The sequence below is a fragment of the Marmota monax genome, unplaced genomic scaffold, assembly GCF_021218885.2.
Source record: "Marmota monax isolate L192 unplaced genomic scaffold, Marmota_monax_Labrador192_F-V1.1 WCK01_AAM20220418_F8-fsc00177, whole genome shotgun sequence".
Classification (NCBI taxonomy): Eukaryota; Metazoa; Chordata; class Mammalia; order Rodentia; family Sciuridae; genus Marmota; species Marmota monax.
In genome coordinates, this window is record NW_026694922.1 from 766,266 (window position 1) to 788,835 (window position 22,570).

Below are 22,570 nucleotides of genomic sequence, written 5' to 3' on the forward strand. Positions count from 1 at the left end.
TTTCTAAAGACATCAACTAATGTTTCAAAAAAGAATATTCTGGGGCTGGGGTTGTGGCTCAGTGGTAGAGCGCTTGCCTAGCATGTGTGAGGCCCTGGGTTGATTCTCAGCACCACATATGAACAAATAAAGGTCCATCAATAACTAATTAAAAAAAAAATATTCTACCTCCGAAGAGGAATAGAAGGCCAGGCCAGTTACAGAAGACCCATCAGAAGGCCACTGCACACTCTGGAGAAAGGAACACAGCTGGACAGAGGTGGGCGGCAGTGAGGGATGCAGAGAAGATGCCGAATCCAAGATGCACTCTGGGGTGAATGCTTCTGTGGATGTAACAGGCTGGGATGCTTATGAAGCGTTTGGGGGAAGAGAGGACAACATCACGGAAACAGAGGGCTCAGGGGATCTAGAACTCGGGAGGTCGGTTAGGCACTGGAATGACATTTGGAAGTCATCAGGTGCAGGATGTTTAAAGCCAAGGGCTCAGAGGAAGTCCCTCAGAAGAGGATGGAGAAGAGATGCCATGGAAATGCCTGCCCTGGCCTACTGCCATCTTCTGCTCTCACCTGCAGCCTCAGTGGCTGGGGTGTTGGACTCCTGAGTGTCCTGGTGGGCAACAGGGAGGCCGACCCTGGTGGCACCTGCCTCCTCTGGGGGGCAGCCAGGCTGTAGCAGTACCTCAGCCTGGTGGCATGGAACCCGCTCCTCTTCCCTGGCTGTTGCCAGGCTCCTGTGGGGCCGCTGGGCATCTAGGCCCAGTGTCCCACTCCAGGGGCTGAGGCTGTGGGTCCCTTGGCAGTCTGGGGACAGGCCCAAGTCACAGTCCATGTCCTCCGGAATGATGGGGATGCGCTGGCTCAGGTCCCGGGCCCCTGGAGAGCAGCTGGGTGGGGGCTCCTCGGCGAGTGTGTACTGCACACTCACTGAGTAGTCCTCAGTGTAGCAGCCACTACCCCCGCCACCACTGTGGGCCACCTGCTTCTCTTCATAGAAGCAGCAGGGCAGGCCCTCATATTTCACCCCATCTGTCCTGGGCAAATGGTCTGGGTGGAGGCCATACAGGCCGAGGGAGCCTCTGGACTGTGGCTCCCCACCCACAGGGCCACAGCCCTCAAGGAGCAGAGCACCCAGGAGCAAGGTGCTGCCACCGCTGGCTGCCCCTGCCCCAGGCCCCGGTGCAGAGGGCTGAGGCTCACAGCAGCAGGCACATGAGGGCCCCTCCCGGCTCCCCTTCCAGGTCCTCCTGAGGTCCAGGGCAGCCCCAGGAGAAGCCTCGAGCCCCACTTCTGAGGTAGAGCTATTGGGCCCCCTGTGCTCCAGCGAGGAGTTGCTGCTGTAGTTCATCTCCAGGCTGCAGGTGGACAGTTGGTCCCCTGAGGGAGAAGCAGGGCCCAGCCACGGTTCTCCCCTCCCAGCACCATAACTGTGTGCTGCCGGGAGCTCCTCGGGTGGCAGGGAGCCCTCAAGGCAAATGGCAGGCCCCCGGCCAGAGTTGCCTGAGGCCCCCGCCTCGCTGGTGCAGCAGGGGCTCCGGCTTCGGTAGATGAAGGGGTCATAGTCACTGCTGAGGGAGCTGCGGAAGGTGGAGCAGCTTCCGTACACACCCTGGTTGCTGACCTCAGTGCAGTCCACCACAGAGTCACTAGAGGAGCAGTGGCACTGGCCAGAGCTGCTGCTGCTGCTGCTGTCACTGCCTGGGCAGTCGGCCAGGTAGCCACTGCACACTGAGCGGTGGCCGTGGTAGCAGCTGAAGCTGGAAGTGCTGCCGCTCTCCAGGTGGGAAGGCGGGGCCACGTGCACCACAGTGGGGAAGAGCAGGTTGCCGTTGCCGCTGCCGCTGCCGCTCACTGGAAAGGCACGGGACGGGCCCCTGGGCGTGAGGCTGGGCAGAGGCTGGCCCTCCTGCTCCGGGTAGCTGAGGCCCTGGAAGTAGTAATGTTGGTACATGGTCTCATACTGGGAGAAGCAAGCTGCCTTGGAGAAGCTGCGGCCACTGAACTTGGGCCTGCGGAAGGGGTGGGCTGGGGAGTAGGCCCGGTGCTCCAGACTACAGCGGTGAGTGGCCAGGGCGTGATCCAGGTGCAGGGGTGGGTAGCTGCGGATGTAGGTGGGGGTCTGTGGAGAATAGAGGCTCTGCTCCCCATGCCGGTCCATGGTGAGCAGTGTGACGGGGTTCCCGTGGGAGTCCATGCTTGTCCTTGTAGGGTAGGCTGGGATGGCATTGGTCCTGTGCACGCGGCCAGGGTAATGTACTGGCAGGGTCACCCTCTGCTGCCGACTGCGTGCAAGGTTGCTGGTCTCCACACACACGGCACCCGGGTTTCCCTTTTGTTCTGGGGAGAGGTGGAGGAAACAAGGTAAGCAGGGCTGAGCATACTGGTGACAGGGGCTAGAGAAGTTAAAAAAAAAAAAAAAAAGAAACTGAAGCAGCAAGCTGGGCCACGTCCCGGTGCCTATTCTCACCACCCTGCCACATCCTAAGCTATCTCCAAACTCAGCTGTGCTGGCAGGGCCCAGCCTGCCTCCGTGTGGAAGGCAGTTACTCCCAAAAGGGCCTGTGTCTCACCTCCCCACTGCTCCATCTGACAAGGGTACCCGTCTACAGAAAGCAATAAGGACCCAGGATAAAAGTGCCTCCTTCCTGCCCCATAAGAGTGATGCAGGAGCAGCGTCGCAAACCTGCCACATTCATTATCTTTTGTGGTCCCCTGTGGTCTGAGCACGGCAGCATCATTACTGTCATCCCACTGAGACAGGGGGCCTCAGGCTGGAAAGGCCACAGGCCTTGTCCAAGGTCAGGAAGCTATTTAATGTGAAGCCTAAACTTGAGCTTGGTGTGATTTTCTTGTGTGTGCTGAAGATGGAACCCAGGACCCTGAGCATGCTAGGCATGTGCTCTACCACTGTGCTGCAGCCCTAGCCCCTTAGGGAGGTTCTTTTTTTTTTTTTAAATATATATATCTTTATTTATTTTTATGTGGTACTGAGGATCGAACCCAGTGCCTCACACATGTGAGGCGGGCGCTCTACCACTGAGCTCCAGCTCCAGCCCCAGCCCCCTTCGGGTGGTTCTTAATGCCAAGCTTTTCTAAGGACTGTGTAGACAATCTCCAGAACCTAAGGCCACATGCCTCCAGTCCAGAGGACAATGCTATGGTGCTCTTGCTTGCTCACTAGATTATGACATGTGTCATGCTCTTGCTAGGCACTAGGAAGGGACACTGTTCTCTGACTTGACTCTTCACCAATGATTAAGGCAGGTGACAATTACCTATGATGTTGTGCCGACAGTGGGGGCAGGTGTGGTGCTGCAGCAGCCATGGGTCCACGCACTTCCTGTGAAACCGGTGAGTACAGGGGATGACCCGCAGCTCCTGGGAAGGGAGAGAGGGGACACAGCCTGAAGGGAGGACGTGACGGGAGCAGCCTTGCCTTCTGCCTCACACATACTTGCTTCTGTGGAGTCTGGCATGGGCGGAGAACTCCTGCTCACTGTATTGGTGCGTTCCTGCTTCAGTTTGGACCCTAACCTTCCCCAAAGGCCCATGTGTTAAAGGCTGATCCCCAACTTGGCACTACCAAGGGTGGGGCCTGGCATTGGTCTTTTGGTCATTGCAGGCATGTCCAATCTCCCCTTATCTTGCACCCTGGCCATGAGGTGAGAAGTTCTGCTCGGCCACAGCCTCCCATAAGGATGTGCTGCCTCGCCACAGAACCAAAGCAATGGGGACAACTGATCATGATCTGAAACCTCTGAAACTGAACCAAAATAAAGCTCTTCTAAGTTGACTCTGTCAGGTACCTGTGGCAGCAGTGGGCCGCTGACTAACATATTTCCCACTCTCCTCTGCCTCCAGCTACAGGTGAGCTCCACTCCCTAAAGATATTATGCATCTGGAGTAGGGGGCATTGCCTCCAGGTACCCTAAGTGAGGATGATAGAAAGGGCGATGTCTAGGACTTGTGATTGACGGGGTGGGATGAAAGGTAGAGAGGGTGATCCCTTCTGTCAGTGGACCCCAAACACTATCAGCCTATGTGGAGAGAACACGATGGGGGTTTTTGGGGTGCAAAACCACCTCTGTGGTTCCTGAGCCTAAGCATCCTGCAAATCTGCCTTATCTGACCAAATTAATATCAAACCTTTGTGCATGTTAGGGTGACAGAGGTCTACCTGTACTTTGATCTTTGTGGTCACCTAGAATGCTGGTCAGTCTCAGGCCCACATCACAAGTGCAGGCACAGGGAATGAGGTCACTTGCTCAAGTTCACAAAACTAGAATCCAGGAACCGGGTTGGAACCCAGGCAGTCTCTACTTAGAGCCCATGCAGGAACCTGTCACTCCAAAGGACTCTGCAAAACTAAACTCATTTTCATCCAACAGGGGGGACACTTTCATCAAAGGGGCATCAAATGTCAACAATTCAAGTGGTTTACTTGAAATTGCTCCACTTCCCCAGACCATATGTGAACATATATCTATCTATAGATGAAGCCACAGTGGCTAAATATTAGTGATGGGTGATTCTAGATGAATAATCTATGTCACTCATGTAATATTCTTATAATTTTTTTTAAAGATTTTTAACTTTCGGGCTGGGGTTGTGGCTCAGTGGTACAGTATTCGCCTAGCACATGCGAGGCCCTGGGTTCAATCCTCAGCACCACATAAAAGAAAAGTAAAATAAAGGTATTATGTCCAACTACAACTAAAAAAAAAAAAAAAAAAAAAAAAGATTTGTAACTTTCGAAAAAGAGCTGCAAGGAAAAGCAAAAATGGACAAGTTCCTTGTCTCTTTCCAAGTAAAAAATACCATATCAAGTATTAAGAAATTTTAGAAGAGTGATTCTGAAACAGAGCCAGCATGTGTGAATGTGGGTTTTTTTTTTTTTTTTTTTTTTGTGTGTGTGTGTGTGTTAGTTACTGGGAATCAAACTCAAGGTCTTAAACATTCTAGGCAAGTGTTCCACCAGAGTCACATCCTTAGCCCCTGTGAATATTCTTAAAACCAGACATTTTCTGTCCTACCATATGTTTCTGATCAATTTCTGAAATCACCTACATCTAGCTGGACCCTGTGGGGAGTGTTGTGTCCTCCCCAGTCCTGGTGAGGGAATGGCTAGACTGTTCGGGCATCATCCCTTAGAAACCTCTGTGTTGACCCCCTTTTAGGGTGTGGGGAAGACTGTGGCCCGAGTGTCTATGTTGATCTGCCACCTTCTCCCCACCCAAGACAGGCCCTGCCTCTGCCACTACCTCTCCGTCGATGTACTTCTCCAGGCAGATGGCACAGTCGGACGTGGAGCTGCTGCTGAGGGTGTCCAAGGCCCCGCAGCTTCCCTCCCGGCGCCCCTTGCTCTTGGAGTTGAACTTTCTAGTTTCCATCTTCTCCAGAGCCTGCACAGCCAGCCTGTTCATGGAATTCTGCAAGGCAGAACAGGGTCAGTGTTAAGAATCTGGTACATATTAACAGTGGTAGTTATCCTTGGGGCCATGGTACCTGATGTACTGGGACAGTCGCTATCAGGCCAGAACAGATTTTTTTTTTTTTCTTTTTCCCTTCGGTCCTGGAGATTTAATCTAGGGGCATTTAAACACTGAGCCGCACCTCCTGCCTGTTTTATTTTGAGACAGGGCCTCACTAAGTTGCTTAGAGCCTTGCTCAGTTGTGGAGGTTGGTCTTGAACTTGCAATCCTCCTGTTTTAGCTTCCCGAGCTACTGGGATTATAGGTGTGCACCACTGAGCCCGGCTGCCAGACAGGGAAACTTAAAACTCAGACGGCCACGGCAAATATTTTCCAGAGCCCTGGAGTATCCATGATATCAGCCCAGGCTGTACTTGAGCGGCCCTGCTAGCCGAGGTCTTGCCTTTGAGGTGAAGGCAGGGCTCTCTCTGCCATTGCCCCGCTGCTTCCCAATTCAGTGAGACTGTTTTACACTCCTTGTCTACAGTGGAGGAAGCTGTGAGGGTGAGGCAATGCATGAGTCTTGGCACAGACACAGGATGTGCTCAGTAAACATCAGCCCCTGTGGTCGGTGGTGGCCCTCACCCCTTGTGAGAACTTGGTACGCCTCCTTGACGGACTTCTGCCAGCTGTGGCACCGTCTGTCTCTCAAGATGTTACACTGCTATATCTGAGAGTCTAGATTCCTGCTGGTCCTCTCACCATTCTCTACTCCTAAATCTTCATTTCCTATAAGCAATAGTGACATGCTGGCTGGAGAATCACAAGGAGAGTCTGGTAGATGCGGATTTGGACTCAACAGGCCGAGGGCCTGGGACTCTGTATTTCTAGTAAGCACTCAGGGGCCGCTGGTGCCAGATCTGCTTGAGAAGCCAAGTTCAAGGATTCCATAAGTACATTTAAACATTTCCTTTGAAAAACTAGCTGGAAATGTCCCCAGCGCTGGGCCTTTGCCCCTTTTGGAACAGTAAAGGCATAGTGCTGGGGAGCAGCTGGGAGTTTGGACCCCCCAAACAGTAGGCTGATAAGAGCCCTGACTTTCACCAGCAACAGAGTAATGAGGTCAATGTTCTGGGACTGCTCTGAGGGATTACCTGACTACGTCGCTGCTTCAGCTTGATTTTGACAAGGAGGATGAGGCAGACCAAGGAGACCACGACAAAGAACGCCAGGAAGATGCCCATGTCAAAGTACTCGGTGGGTTGCTTGAACAGAAGACAAACACGGTCAGTCAGACTCCATTCAGCCAGTAACAGGCACAGGGGGTGCACGTTCCCACTGTGTGCAGGAAGCTCCTGGGGTTCTGTTCACGTCACACGGTGCACTCAGTGTGGCTGGGGGAGGCCTGTAGCCCTCAGGCTCCCCATAGCCAAGTGAACTCTATTCGTTAAGCCTGGTCCCGCTGGAATAGTGCAAAGTTTGATGTAACCAGTAAGAAAAGCTCTTCCAAATAAATACGAATAATCACATTTAGAGGACAAAGGAGTGAGTGTCATGTTTTGAGGGAACAGTGATTACTAACCATATAATTAACGGTTTACAACAACTCAGAAAATTGTATGCTGCTTCCACAAATATCAGCTTCCACTACAATGAGTCATATTTACCAAAGCATTCTTTTTTCCTTTAAAAAGAAGCCAGCAAGTCAGTTCTGCAAATTCCCTCTAGTTTTAGTTCTAACCTTTCCCTCACGGCACACTCCCCAACCGCTTGAAGCCACCTCACTTCGGACATAACATTTAGCCAAGGAGAGCAGAGTTGTCCTAACAGGATATTGCACGTATCATCCCACGTGTGAGGAAGAAACCTGGGGTACTAGCCCCAGGCTCCTATTATCCTTCAGCTTGAGGTTGTACAAAACATGCCAGGCCAGCGTTAATAGCCATTAGTGTCCCTTCAACACACTGAAGAGAAGACTGAATGCTGTGTAAGTCAAGCCCAGTAGAAAGCTTACTTTCCCAGACTCATCTGTGAGTCAGGGAGTTTGTGAATTTTGGGGGGATAGGTGGGGGGGTACTGAGGACTGAACTCAGGGGCCCTCAACCACTGAGCCACATCCCCAGCCCTATTCTGTATTTTATTTAGAGACAGGGTCTCACTGAGTTGCTTAGGGCCTCCCTTTTGTTGAGGCTGGCTTTGAACTGGTGATCCTCCTGGCTCAGCCTCCCAAGCTGCTGGGATGACAGACGTGTGCCACCACGCTGGGCTTGAGCTGGGGAATTTTAAAAAGGTAATGTACCCCATAGAAAAAAGGACATACAGGCCTTTTCTCTAGTGTCTGGGTCAAATGAAAGGAGGGCGACACAGGAACCCAAGTGCTGGGCATTCCACCTTCATTCTCCTTCCCGTGGCTCCCAGAGGCAGGCGCCACGTGAGAGAAGGAAGGATGAGAGGGAATACCAGGCAGGGAGAGCACAATTTTCTTAGCACAAGCCATCTATTTCTGGTAAGTTTTTTCAACTTCCTGAAAAGGAAGAGGGGTGAAATATTTTCCTGGCATCCTAGAGCTGATCTTGACCTGCAGGAGCCTGGGGTATGCCGGTATTTTAAAGAAAGGACAGGAATGAAAGCATCAGCCCAAAGGAAACAAAGATACAGAGAGCAGCTGACAAGTCATGTGTGGACACTCACTCGAGGAGGGCGGTGTTGGATCCTTGCTCGGGCCACTTTTTGCTTGTTAACAATGTTCATTAGCTTGAGAGCATCGGCGCCCTTCACGTACACCACTGGTCTTTTGAGTGGGTCTTCTGAGCCCTGGTTTAGCTGAGAAGCAGAGAGCCCTCGTTAGAAGATGGGCTGACTTTAAGAAGAGAGGACTGAGGACACAGCTCAGTGGAAGAGAGCTTGCTTAGCCTGTACAGGGCCCTGGGCTCAATAAAAATAAAATAGCAAGAGAAAGGGGCTGGAAATCTGTATCTGGAAATCCTTGAAATCGTGAGGCAAGACAGCCTCGGGGTCCCCAAAAGGGCCGCTAAGGCTGATGGTTGTTGTAAGATGGGCTAGCCAGGCTGCCGGCCCAGAGGAGTCTTTGAAAATGTTTTGCACCCCAACTCCCTGGCTCTTCACCCCTCTCAATACGCCTCCCCCAGGTAGGATATCCAAATGCAGACAACTTACTTCAGCAGACAAGTTCACTAAAGGAAGTGCCTCTCTCAGGGAGATTTCAGGGTTGGTGTGGCGCGAGTTTACCTGGTCGATGGCTTCTGGGTTTTCAGACACATCAAAGATGACTGCAGTAGCTCCCCGCTGCACTGCTCGCTTGGCCTGGCAGAGGGAAAAAGAACAGGTTGGCAACTCTGGTCCTCTTACCTCACCAATGCTGACCTTGGACATCAGGCCTGTATGTGAAAGCAGACTGACAATAACCAACTTGTGTGGCTCTGGGCAAGTTACTCAGCTTTCTTAAGCTTCAACTCTCTCATCTGTAAAATGGGACAATGCCACCTACCTGGTACGCATATCCTAAGAACCAGGTGACTTACAGGTAACTGGGTACTCGATAAGCCTGGCTCCTCAACCAGCCCTAACATAACATTAACAACAAACTGCAGAACAACAGACACACTGATATCAGTGTTTCCTCTGGTGAACACTGAGCCTTCAGCAACCAAGGCAAACACCTTTGGTCCATCTCTGTGGTCCTTTTCTTCCCTCCCACGTCACCTAATTGCAATAGCATGTTGATTATTTCTGAATGAATCTCAGAATGGTCACTTTTAATCAGTGACACAAGCTGAAGACCTCTGGAGACACTGTGTTGGGGGGAAGCTATGAGAAATAATTGTACATGGGGATTTAGAGCAGTTGGCTGCCAAACCTGGCTGCACATCAAAAACCACTTGGGAAGTTTGTAAAGCAGATTTCCTGGCTCAAACCACAGAGACTGATTCAGCAGGGCTGGAGTCAGGCCCAGGAAACTGAGTTCTATAAGCTTTCTGAGGGATTCGTATAATTCAACTACTTAGGGAACTACAGATCAGAGTGATGAGATTAGAAGGTTCAGAAACAAATGAGAAGTGAAGGGATTCTTTTTTTGAAGGGGGTGTGGTAGTGGGGAGAGGATTCCTTTCCATCCCAATGAACCTTCTAATTTCACATCCAGCCAAGTGGACAACAGGGCAGAAGCTGTGGAAGAACTAGACTATAAGACAGACTTTTACTTTTAGGAGTCTGAATCTTGTTAAGGAAGTGACTCCTCTAAAAAAAATGTGTGTGTGTGTGTGGGGGGGCTGGGGATGTGGCTCAAGCGGTAGCGCGCTGGCCTGGCATGCGTGCGACCCGGGTTCGATCCTCAGCACCACATACAAAGATGTTGTGTCCGCCGATAACTAAAAAATAAATATTAAAATTCTCTCTCTTAAAAAAAAATGTGGGGGAAAAACAAAACAAAAACAAGACTGCTATATGCTATTAGATAGGCAAGTGATGGAAAGTGTTCAGAGGTCAATACAGGCACCAAAGGCCAGAGTGCTTGAGAAAGAATAAAATCTGAATTCCTTCCACAGGAATAATGGCTCCACATTGACGTGGCTAGTCTAATGACTCCACTGGACCACCAGAGGGCAGCCTCATCCCACAGCTTTTAAACCAATTTCCTGCACTTGGTACCAAACAAGCAGGACCAAAAACCTCTGCAGTGGTTCTCCTGGGCAAGGCACGTTCCTCAGCAGTTTAAGAAGCTCTGGTACCCTAGTTGCTGTGCTGCAGAATCTGTCCCTGTTCTGCAGGAGACTCTCTCTCTCTTTCTTTTATTTTTTGCAGTACTGGGACTGAACTCAGGAGTGCTTTACCATTGAGCTATATCCCCCGTTTTTTTGAGACAGGGTCTCACTAAATTGTCCAGGCTACCCTCAAACTTGTAATCTTCCTGTCTCAGCCTCCCAAATAGCCAGAATTACATGTATGTGCCACTGCACCCAACTCTTCTTTAAAAAATTGAGGTGGAATATATTAAAAGTCTTGCCTCTGGTCTGGTCCACCCCACCCTGTTTTACAATGGAGTTCTGCACTAGAAATCAGGAGTGAATCAATACTGGGGGCTATTCCCAAGCAAGTTACAGAATCTCTTTCAGCATGTCTCAGTTTCCTTGTCTGTCAAAGGAGGTAGATGCCCATGTAATTATAACTAGGGTCCCTTTGAGTTCTCAGTCTTGGCCATTCAACAGAGAATCCAGAGTAACTCAGAACAGCAATGTCATGTCCTCCAGCAAGAGGACATGGGTGGCAGAATTGAGAAAATATAAGGCCAAGGTAGCATCAATTTCCTAGTTTGGAGCCTAGTTTGAACAGTGAAGAGGGCGGGTGGCAAATAAGGTGCTTCCATTCCACTTACAGCCCGATTTCAGATACAGCTCAACCCGCTCATACACAGGAGCCAAGGACAAATGCCATGTTTAAGAAAATGCTTAATTCTCATAGTTTACTTTTAAAGTTATATTTAATGCAGACTATTAAAACGTTTATATTTCCTGCATGTACCAGGACTGGACAGGAGGGGAGTTAGCTCAGAACCCTATTGGAAACCTGCCTGTCAAGAGCCAGCTTAGGATTTAAAATAGGCTGTGAATAACCCATACTTAAAAAAAAATATTCTTTATTATAATTTCCCCAAAGCAAATTTAAAAAGTACACAACACTTCTTGGTCATACTTTCCCTTTGCTCATTTTTAGTTAAAAAACTTGATGAGGCAAATTTTTTGAATCAATCTTCATACCTTAGAGCATTCTCCCATTTTACCAAGTCAATCTTGAGCCAGGATATTATTTCAAAATAAACCTAACCCTAGTTGGGAGATTGTCCATACTGTGACTACTACAAACCCAGTCTCCATAGTGCCACACACTCAGTGTCCAAAACTCTCGAGGCTACTTGAAAGAAAGGATGCAGCCTGTGGATATGGCTAGATTAAGGTCACTGGTCGCTGGTCCAGAGGGCAGTTACCCCTAAAAACTGCACAGACTGGAGTGGAAGGGAGAGTAAGAGAAGGCTGTGATAGCAGAAAAGAGGTGGGACATTTTGGCAGGCACAAGAAGAGCTCTTGCCTTGATGACCTCTGTATACCCTTCCCACAGAGGGATCTTCAAATCCTTTATCACCTATGCTGCTTTGATCCTCACTGCAGGCCCCACCTGTCAGCAGGTGACTGGAAGCCCAGCGGGCAGAATGCTAAATAAAAGGTTGTCATGGTCCTTATTTACCCTTTCCAGGGTTGCAGAACCCAAGGTAGTCAACGTCCGCAGCCACTGACAGCAAACGGCAATATCTGCACACAGATCCATTTTGAAAAGCATAAAATTTGAACCCTTACAAGAGGGGGGCCTACTGTGGTTGGCACTTATTGTTCCTATGGTAACTCAATTAACATTAATTAAAACTGAAAGACAGCCAGATGGGATCATACTCTTGATTGCCATAAAAAAAAAAAAAAGTGCTCCCCGACCATGGATGTGGTTTCCCGTAAGGAGGTCTATAGTGTCCCAATGCCAAGGGTATTCTGATGAGAAAGGTCCCATGACCTTTCTCATAAACATAAAGCCTAGAGGCCAGCACTTCTCAGAAATCCTACTTAGGGGAGGCTGAGGCAGGAGAATCATGAGTTCAAAGCCAGCCTCAGCAACAGCAAAATGCTAAGCAACTCAGTGAGACCCTATCTCGAAATAAAATACAAAATAGGGGCTGGGGATGTGGTTCAGTGCCCCCGAGTTCAATCCCTAGTACCCCCACACCCCAAAAAAGAATAGGAAAAAAAGAAATTCCAATCAGGAATAGATCTCATGTCCCCCTTCCCACCATGTATACAGTTACACTCAGACTGGTTTGGGGCTTAGACCCATAGAATACGTGCTCCCTGGAGTCTCTGGAGCACAGAGCCCATTTTTTAACCTGTTTGCCTATTCCTTTGCCAAACACTTGGGTGTGGTGTCCCCAATGCCTAAACTCTCATTGTAGGAAACCAGACAGAATATAATCTTAATCCAAATGATGATAGAAAATCTCTTTTGTCCCAAATTCCTAATCATAGGATAACCAAGGAAGCTTGGATTCTCAGAGATGACATGGGCTCTTTTGGGAAGTTCCACAAATAGGGGCTCCAAACAGGCTTTTTTTTTTTTTTTTTGCATTTCACTTTTTCTAAATACTTATCATAAGCTTTCAATGAGTCATTAAAAAAATCTTTTTTTTTTCTCCCCCTGTGCAAGTCAGGGCATAGAACCCAGGATCCACATGCATCATAGGCAAGTGCTCTGCCACTGAGCTATATCCTCAGCACTGCTATCACCCTTCTTGTCGCAGCTTTTAAATATAATACTGTGGTTTACATCCTTCCATGTTCTCCTTTAACCCATGCATTAGTAAGAATAAAATTAAGGGGGCTGGGGTTGTGGCTCAGCGGTAGAGCGCTCGCCTCGCATGTGCGGGACCCTGGGTTCGATCTTCAGCACCACATAAAAATAAATAAGTGAAATAAAGGTATTGTGTCCAACTACAACTAAAAAATAAATATTTAAAGAAAAAGAGTAAAATTAAGAATAAAATGTACATGTATTATGTACACACAGCAAAATGTACTTCAAAATAAATTGGATGTGCACTGCTCCATGTCTGCTATTTATTCTTTACCTCAATCATTTTCTCAACAATATTATAGGCATTGATGTAGGAAAATGTTCATTCTTAGCAGCTACACATAAAACTCCACTGTACGGTTGTGTGGAAGCTTATTTAATGACTGTCCCTCTGACAAGGGCACACAGGGATATCTACCTTTTCTCTTAGTATGAACAGAGCTGTATCCATATTGTAATTAGTTTGGTGGCATTTGCCCTTAAAATAGCTCTGAGTGGTCCTGCTGAGGGAAAAGGGTATAGATATCCTATCTCCAAACACCCTGCTTGAGTGCCCAGCACACCCTTGGAGCCTAACAGAGACTCCTAGAAGCTAGGAAGTAGATCTTGCAGACCATGTTGTATACCCCATAAAGCCTAACAAAGCAGATTGCCCTGGGCATGGTCCTTACTCAACTAATTAACACAGTAGGTGGGAACGGAGTTTAATTCTTTTATATTACCACTTATTAATTTAGTTGTTCAACAGTAGTTATTAACCAGTTACTATGTGTGCTAGCCCCTGGGGAAAGGTCCAGCAGTGGACAGCAGGCAGTGACAAACCTCTGTCTCCATAGAGCATGTCTTCTGCCTCTGGGGCCAGCAGAGACCTCTCTGAAGAGGCTGGGAGTTCGCCAGGGAGAGTCAGTGTTTAGTACCAAGAACAAATAGGCATCAAATCAAGAACATAGGATCACATATCTCATGTCTCCATAGCAGTTTTTCCTCATTAGTGTCCTTAGGGAAATGCTGCCTCTGATATTAATGTTCTAGAGGCTCTTATCTATCCAGCATCCCAAACTTTTGGTCACAAAATCCCTTTTCCAGCAATGTCTGTGAACACCCACTCTTCCATGAAGTAGGCTTTGGGACCAATGCTCCATGGCAGGTGGTATGCTTATGCACACTCTCACTCCCACTCTCACTCTCACAGGTAGAGGATGTTGGGTCATGATGGAGGATCTACATTTTGATCGGAAAGCTAACTACTAAATAATATACACACCTATAATTTATATGAGATGGATATTGGTATGAAAACATCCAACTACACAGTTCATCTGACAATTTAAGAGGCCCAAATCATCCCAAGAAATTCTAAGGAAGATACCAGCCAGGACCTTGTAGAAGTGTCTGCCATAACATACTTGCTGCTGTCTTGGGTGAGGAGATCTTGCTTAACAAGGAGCAGACTCTTTCCGTTTTACAGTGTGAGCATTCAGGGAGGCTCTCCTCAGGAGACTTACATTCAGCAGCTTGCCCCAAGGGGCAGAGACAGGACTGTAGAGAATTCAGAATGGCACCAGAGTCCCAGGGCTTGGTTCCCATGACTTGGCCATCAGCCTTCTGTTTCAGCTTGGATCCCCAAGTTACTTGTGCAGCTATTTCCAGAGCAGAGCACACTGTCCTGGACATCTGAGTCATCTCCTACTCAGGCCAATGTGGGTGCAAGGGGTCTTGCCATAGGCTTGTAACTGTCCCTCCTACAACCTTTCCTTTCCTTCAACTTGAGTTTCTTCCTCAGGAGGTGCCTGTGCCCTCCCTGTCCTCTGCCCGCATCAGTATACACATCTGCTTACCCAGTTATACTGACTGTCTTCTCAATTCATCCATTGTTTCCCATCCCCACTGCTGCCACTCTGTCACCTTGTGAATCAATCACATGTTCCCTTGGGGGCTCCAGCCCACCCTTCCCCAGCACAGCAGAGGCTTTCTAAATCATGGATGTGACCTGCCTACTCTCCCATTTCTGTACTGCTCCTAGGGAAGGATCTCATCTCCTGGCTGCTCATTGCTTCCGAACTCAACGCTCCAATTTCCAGCCTCGAGGGGGCTGGGACTCCATTAGTTCTCTGAACCCCCAGGGGCTTTTCACTAATGCACACACCACAGCCCCATGGATTCCTCTTTACCTCTTCTAACTCTCCTTGGCCAGGGCAGTGGGGTTCCCCGGAGCCTCCCTCAGGGCTCCACTGCAGCACTTATGACATCACACTGTAATTATTTACTTCAAATGCTTCCCTCACTAGAGGGCAACCTTTGTGTCAGACTTCTTTCCTGCTCAATTCCCAGAATTCAACAAAGGGCCTGACACTGGGTAAATGACCAAAAAATCTTGCTGATAGATGTAAAGAGGACCAGCTTTTGCCAGACAGTTTGGCGTCAAACACCTGGGCCCTGCTGTGTACAGCACTGACTGTGGCGTGGACTGCCTGGTCTCCTCTAGGGGAGGAGACTCTTGGGTCAAGAAAGATCGTTCTCTACCACGTCTTCTTGAAGTGGATATTGCTTGCACTTCAGGAGTTGACTTCTTAGTAGCCACAAAATCTTCTGCTCTCTATTTGCTGATTGGTTATTTTATTAGCAGGAATCACCTGCGCTCTTGGGCCCCTGAGGCGGGGGGCGTACACAGCTTAACAAAAATAAACTGGTTTCTTTTAAAGGACATAACAAAGCATATGATTTTATCAAGTCAAACTTTTCCTTTCTTTCTTTTTTTTTTGATCCCAGGGATTGAATCTAGGGACACTTAAACACTGAGCCACATCCCCATCCCTTTTTGGTATTTTATTTAAAGAACGCATCCAACTGAGTTATTTAGGGCCTCACTCAATTGAACTCATGATCCTTCTGCCTCAGCCTGCCGAGCGCTGGGATTATAGGTGTGCGCCACCGCACAAGGCCTCAAGTCAAACTTGTAGACTGCTACCCCTAGGTAGGCACTTTGTCTCTGCCTTGCTGTGGATCTTTCTCAGGCTCTAGGTGTCTGTGCGTGCTCTTCTCTGGATATCAAAGCTCTCAGAAAACAGCCTCTGCACAAAACTGTGTGCAGGCATCGAGTCTGTTCTTCCCCTCTCTGAAGGAACATGAACCTTCCTTAGTGTTTTCACCTAAGAAAAGCCAGCCAAAGACCACCCTTGGACATATCCACAGGACAGAATGTACCAGACACATGCTTTTAGAGCTTCCACCCATTATCACTAGAGGAACTAGGCTTTCCTTTGGCCTAGAAGATTGATGGAGTCCATCCTCCAAAATGAGAGGAGAGTGGGACTTGAGTCTGCCCTCCCTACCAGATTCGAAGATCTGGAGCATGGCTCTCTCTGGTTGGACTGGTAGAAGATTTTACAGCTTCAAAGTTCCCAACTCAATGGTGGCCTAATTTGGGGTAATCAGAGACCAAAGCACTGGCTTAAGAGACATGTCCACCTAAGGCCTGAGCCTACAGAAATGCAGGGCAGCAATAACAAGCCCTGTTTATGTTGCTGTGGTGGGGCCTGCTTCTGTGGTCAGGGAGGGGTGAGAGACCAACTAGCCAGCCCAGGGACTGGCCACGCCCAACACCCACAGGTCTTTCTTGGCGGGTCCTACCCAGTCCAAACAGCCAGGCTTACTGGGTCCTTTAATGCTCCTCCTTCTGGAGGCCACTAAATGGATTTTAAACCCTCATTCCTCGCTTTTTCCTTCCCTCCTCCCCTAGTTCTTCACTTAGCAGTGACCACCCAGGCACCAGCCTCTTGCACATTCTGGTCAGCTGCTGTTCCCTGAAGCATGAGTCACACTGTATGACATGGGACGCTGGAGCCAGTCAAGGGGGCTCGCAAAGCCTGTCTTACCAAGGGCCCTGTTTTCCAACAGAAACCTTTCATTCCATAGGAAATGAGGTCACACACCAGAGCACAGGGGTAACTGGTGAGAAAAACCTGGTGCCAAGGGGGAGGGCAACAGTGTGAGAAAGGGGGTGTGTGTGGTAAATCAGGCACCAGGGGGATCACCTGCGCTTTTGAGTAATTCATATGGGGTAGGGGGCACACAGCTCAACAAAAATAACCTGGTTTCTTTTAAAGGACAGAGAAGGCATATGATTTTATCAAGTCAAACTTGTAGAGCAGTTGGCTAGTTTACTTTCAGGACTTGGAGTTCCCAATTCACTGCTTAAGAGACTAACACACAAAAGGGCCCCAAGGTAAAGGAGGATAGGGCGGGAGGCCTGGGCAACTGGGCAGGGTCACTTCCCCCAGGAGTGGGTGTTACTGCACTGTTGCCCGTTCCACCGGCTCCTCGCTCCAGGGCTTGGCTGTAGCCCGGCCTGACCTTCCAGGTTTCCCTGGCAGGAGATCAAAGCACTGAAGCCACAAACAGCTCAGAACTCAGAGGCCCTGCAGCCAACACCACCCCCCCTCGAGATCTGCCCCCAGGTCCCTCCTCCCTCTCCACCTCCGTTGGTATGGGGGTGGGGTGGGCGCTCTCAGAGTCCCTCCCCTTCCCAAGCCTAGCTTCCCCAGGCTCCCACCGCCTACCCAGAGGGCTGGCCTTTGGGGCAGGCTGCTATCTGGCCTTCTCGCCCAGAAAATACCCTCCTGGCTGGCGGCATTCCTCCCCACAGGGAGAAGATATTTCTCGCCATAATTAAAGTCATTAAGCCTCCAAAGGCTCCCATCGGCTGCAGGTTCTGAGCTCCGGAACGAAGATGATGCATTTTAAGTCCTAGTTAAGATTATGCTGAACTATTTAGGAGACATGTAACAGCGAGCGTTCAGTGGTTAAGTTAGTGGTTAAGGCTGCCGGAGTTTAAACAAGGTGGGTTTTTCTCAAAATATGTAGCACCCCCCCACTTAATCTCTCCTAATTAAAGGAGTGGACAGGAAGGCTAGAGTCCGCAGCTGTGTCACCAGTACAGGTTGGTACCCTTTCCATAATCAGAAACTACTGGGTGTCAAACGGAAATGCACTTCCCTAGATCTTAATCTTAAACACAGACTTTCAGATCAGTTCCAAGAAACACAATGATCCTCTTTATTTTAACACCTGACAAGGAGCACCAAAAACCGGGGGGAACCTGTTCACACCCTCCAGTTCCACTGATACTGCTGGGTGAAGGATGTCATGGAAAAAATGGCTACAGAGCTGTGGACGCCTGGAAGAGAAACTTTTGGAAACAACTACCTTAGGTTGAGCTCCCCAAGTCCCACTTCAAGCCAAACAGTAACTAGAAACTTCACAAAGGACCTCTGCCTTCTATACATGTGGCAACTAACTAATATAAACAAATGTTAATTAGGTGGCAAAATCAGGCTTAACAAGGAACAATGGGGCCTGCAAATCTGCACACTCCATAGCAGTTCTTCCCAGATGAAGACAGGCCCCCTTGAGGGCTGGGCTTCTTGCTACAGTGGTCTTGGTTCTTAACCTTGGCCCACCGAGGAGGCAGTGGGGGAAAGGAGCTAAAAAAAATAACCATGCCTGGGCCCCTCCTTAGAGATGAGTTTGATGTGGTAGCAATATTTTTCTAAAAGTTTTCCAATTAATTTCAAAATTCAGGAGGGTAGAAAACATTCATGCAACCTGAAATTGCAGTGAGCCTCCGGGGTGAATGTCCATGGTACACCCTGATATGGCTGGACAGGTGTAGCTCAGGGGCTATCCAACTAACACTCCAGCAATATTCAGGATGAGGCAAAGGAAGTCATTACAGCATTCCTGAATCAGGTGGTAAACTGATGTACAAAGCAGGATTACTTTGCTTATGCAATTTTGTTATTTTTATTAAGAGGAAAGCAATCTGAATAAAAATGTGCATGCCTGAGACATCTATGGGGCTTAAGACACAGGTTAACAAACCATCAAGTACAACATATCCTGCCCTAGACACGTACACCTCCACAAAAACCTCAAAGGTTAAGTTTCAAGTGAGATTCTTTCGTTCTTTGGAGCCCCTCACCAAAGCGGTTCAGGTAGCCAACTGACACTTGGAGGGACCTCAAACAGGTGCTGGTGGATCACTCCAGCCTCCAAAACCAAGCTCTCTCCTTGAGAAGAACAGTAGCTGCCATCCAGTCTGCCCCCAGGAGGACAGTCCTAGAAAAGCAGGCTCACAAGGGCTGCAAACCAGCACAACAGGGTCATATTGGGGAATTGAGGGATCCTGGGAATGGTCAGAAGTGACTTCCCTTTGGACTCCTTACCTTGTGGCCAGAAACTTGGCCTTAAAGTATGCCCCACCCCTTGCCTCATAAAGGGCAGGGTGGGGTACGGGCCCAAAGCATGAGACTATAAGAAGGGGGAGTAAGAAATGAAAGCACCTAGCTGGGTGCGGTGGCTTATGCCTGTCATCCCAGTGGTTCCGGAGGCTGAGGCAGGAGTTCAAAGCCAGCCTCAGCAAAATCAAGGTGCTAAGCAACTCAGTGAGTCCCTGTCTCTAAATAAAATACAGAATAGGGCTGGGGATGTGGCTCAGTGATGGAGAGCCCTTGAGTTCAATCCCTGGTACCCACCCCATCCCCCCAAAAAAGAAAGGAAAGTACATTCAGTGCTTTCAGACAGTACTGAATCTGCACAGCAACTCTGCAAGAGAGGTGGTGCTGGCCCCATTTTATAGCTGGACTCCAAGATTACACAACTTGCCCTTGGCCACTCAGCCACAAAGTAGAGAGCTGACATTTGACCTAAGCACCCTCTATAATCCAGGCCAGAGAAATACTCATCTTGACTCAGGGGTTTCTAAAGTCAAGCATGGTGATGTGTGCATATGTGAGCATGAATGAATGCTGAACCTCCAAGTGTTCAATTAATAGCTTGTATAAACACTGACCTTCCCAGTTCACAAGGAATTCCAGATAGCTCTTATCCCAACTCAGATGGACTCCCTTCTCTTCCACACTTCCTTTACAAATGTCATGGCACTAAATAGTCAACACGAGAACGATTTTCCCCTAGTTGCCTACCACACTGCATCACATCTAGCCTTACCTGGAAGGTGGTAGGCTGGAAATTTGTACTGGTTAGCAACTTGAAAGCATGTGTCTACTTAGAAGCTTTTTCATTAGAAGGGGTCAAACCATTGCCACTGCAGACACTGCACTGGCCCACGCCAGCTCACACAGTCTTTACCCTGTATACTTTTTTTTTTTTTTAATTTAAATTTTTTTTAGTTGTAGATGCACACAATACCTTTGTTTTATTTATTTATTATTTTTACGTGGTGCTGAGGATTAAACCCAGTAACTCACACGTGTGAGGCAAGCGCTCTATCACTAAGCTACCACTCCAGCCCAACTCTGTACACTTTTTAACATCTATTTAAGCGGCTTCGAAAGTCACCTCTGTACAACATTGTGTTGATACCCTTTTATCTAACTTTGTAGAACTTAAGAATGATACTATTTCATTATTTTTAAGCCCTATACCAAGATCATTTATAAAAACAGAACCAAATCCCTTTCTCTAGGGAAGGGCAGTCACAAGGCTCTCAGCCCCGGGTGCAATACGTTTGATGACACCCCACCAAGGTGGCCTTGAAGAGTAACACAGCCTGAAAGTCAGGCTGGCCAACCCAATCTTTTTTTTTTTTTTTTAAGCACTGCCACAGACAGAGGAAGGACAGGGAGAGGAGTTGCCACTTCATACTGCTTGGTCTGAAATCCTAGTTTGCCTAACCAACTCCCCGACTGTGAGCACCTGATGATCTTTATCTGCTTCATTTCCCCTTCTGTGCAATGGGGATGATGCTAGTCAGATTCCTTGTGGGAGAGCTGACTGAGAAGACATCTGGCACCTAGTAAATCCCTGGGAATGACCACTATATACAACTCCCTCCTTTCAACACAGCACATACTTTTTGCATGTGTCCTTTGGGCACCTGGCCCTTCTCTGGACTATATAGATACAGGATTCCTCTCCAGGAAAAAGAGAAGAGGCATCCTCTGATCCCTCTTGCAGGCCCAGGATATATGCAAAGCGGGCAGGCATTCACGATAATGACTCTATCTTTGAAGTTTCACATACACACAGGAACATCACAGTGTAGGGCAAGAAATTATGCCATAGCCCAAGTCGGGCACAGGATGCTCAGTGGCTGACCCTGGGGGCGGGGCACTGTTGAATATAATCCTCCACGGAGATGAGCGAGGGGAGCTGGCTGGAGGTGCACCTGGCCTCCATAGGTTTGAGAGATCCTCAAATCAAGTCAATTCTTAGGTGCAACCAAGGTACATAACCACAAGACCAAGACCTTACAGGGGTTGGAGAGGAAGAGGTAGTGGGCTGGGAGTGAACTTCTTAACTCTTGTTCCTTTCCTCCTAGAATGGTCAAATTCCTTTCTCAGCTATATTTTCAAGAAACCCGCTTATGCTATTCTAACTCAGACTTGAGGACAGCCCTGTAAAAGAGAAAATGTGCTTCCAAGTCAATAAACAATTGAGTTTTTTTTTTTTTTGGGGGGGGGAATATCTGGGGAGAAAGAAACCCCTTTCTTCCAAGAGTAGAAGGCTAGGCCCTTCCCAATGAAAGGCCTCATGGACATTTACTATCCCAGGCATTCTGTGGTCACCAACTTCTGGCATAGCACCTGGAACTGATGCCAGGAGGACACAAATGTGGGCATAAGAGCAACTATTTTAGTCTAAACAGGGCAAGGTCTGAGATTCACAGATGACCCCTGGCTCAGGGGCCTGTATCCACTGGTAGGACAGAATGCAAGTTTCAGAAGGGTCTTCTGTCATAACAGGTTGATAAAAAATTGGGAAAGATGAGAATCTCAAGGACATAATTTTCAAGTTTAAGACTCATTACTCTTTCAAAAAACACATGCCTTCTTGAATTAAGCCCTCAAATACACTCTGAGCTGAACTTCTTAAGTCACAGAATTTGTGTCAACCACCCAATACACACTTCTCTGAAACAAGTCATGACAGCTTTGTCATTAGGAGCATTTTTAGTGATGGAGCACAGGGGTAAAGAGGGCTACTGGCTATAGCAGCTGAGGTTATGGGATAGGCTATAAAACAATATGAGTTAAACTACAAAAGTCATATCTTAGGGTCTAATTCAAAGACATGGTGTAATGATCATACTTCTAAAGGCCAAAAGGTGAAGGTCTTTTCATAAGTACACTCTTGTTTTTTTCCAAATGCATTTTAGTCCTGGCCTTCTATTTATTAATAGCCTTCACAATAGCAGTGATGATGGAAGGGGAAGGAGAGAGCAGAACAGGCACCACACTGGCCTTCCTCAGCCCAATAACTGACGCTAAAAAAAAAAAAAAAAGAATTGACACTAATTGGGGGAAAAAGATGCTCCCAGACATGCTACCACGTGTCAGGGGTACAGCAGCAACAATCTTCACTAGTATTTCACTAGTACTTCCTGCTCCTAAGTTCACGGTCCCATTGATGCCTCTGTCTTGGCTGCAAAGCAGTGGAAGGCAGGCCATCTGTGGGTTAAAGAAATAGAGCTAGACCAACGAGACGACAAATGCATCAACTGTGTGGGGCCACCTCAAAGATGCTCAACACAGTCTGGGATGGAGGAGCCTGGGTGGGGTGATATGGCTGGTGTGGTAAGGAAGGGTTTCATGGAGGCCAAGCAGCCTGAAAGGAGAGAAGAGAGGGCTGGCCAGGAGCTGGACACATGGCATGCTGGTGGAACCAGCACAACCTGCAGTCACACCAAGTGGCACGGAGGGAGAGGTCTGCAAGGGCGACTCTGGGTGCATGATG

The 22,570-nt window shown here is 48.4% G+C and overlaps 1 protein-coding gene across 1 annotated transcript in view; it reads right to left on the reverse strand.

The window, feature by feature from the left end:
* Positions 1 to 22,570, reverse strand: part of Znrf3 (zinc and ring finger 3) — a 147,143-nt gene that overhangs the window by 4,286 nt on the left and 120,287 nt on the right. The window contains exons 3-8 of the mRNA XM_046427305.2: positions 8,657 to 8,731; positions 8,099 to 8,230; positions 6,562 to 6,672; positions 5,258 to 5,425; positions 3,272 to 3,374; positions 567 to 2,333 (exon numbers count right to left, since the gene is read on the reverse strand). Coding sequence (XP_046283261.1) covers positions 567 to 2,333; positions 3,272 to 3,374; positions 5,258 to 5,425; positions 6,562 to 6,672; positions 8,099 to 8,230; positions 8,657 to 8,731 — 2,356 coding nt within the window. The remainder of the gene's footprint in view (positions 1 to 566; positions 2,334 to 3,271; positions 3,375 to 5,257; positions 5,426 to 6,561; positions 6,673 to 8,098; positions 8,231 to 8,656; positions 8,732 to 22,570) is intronic.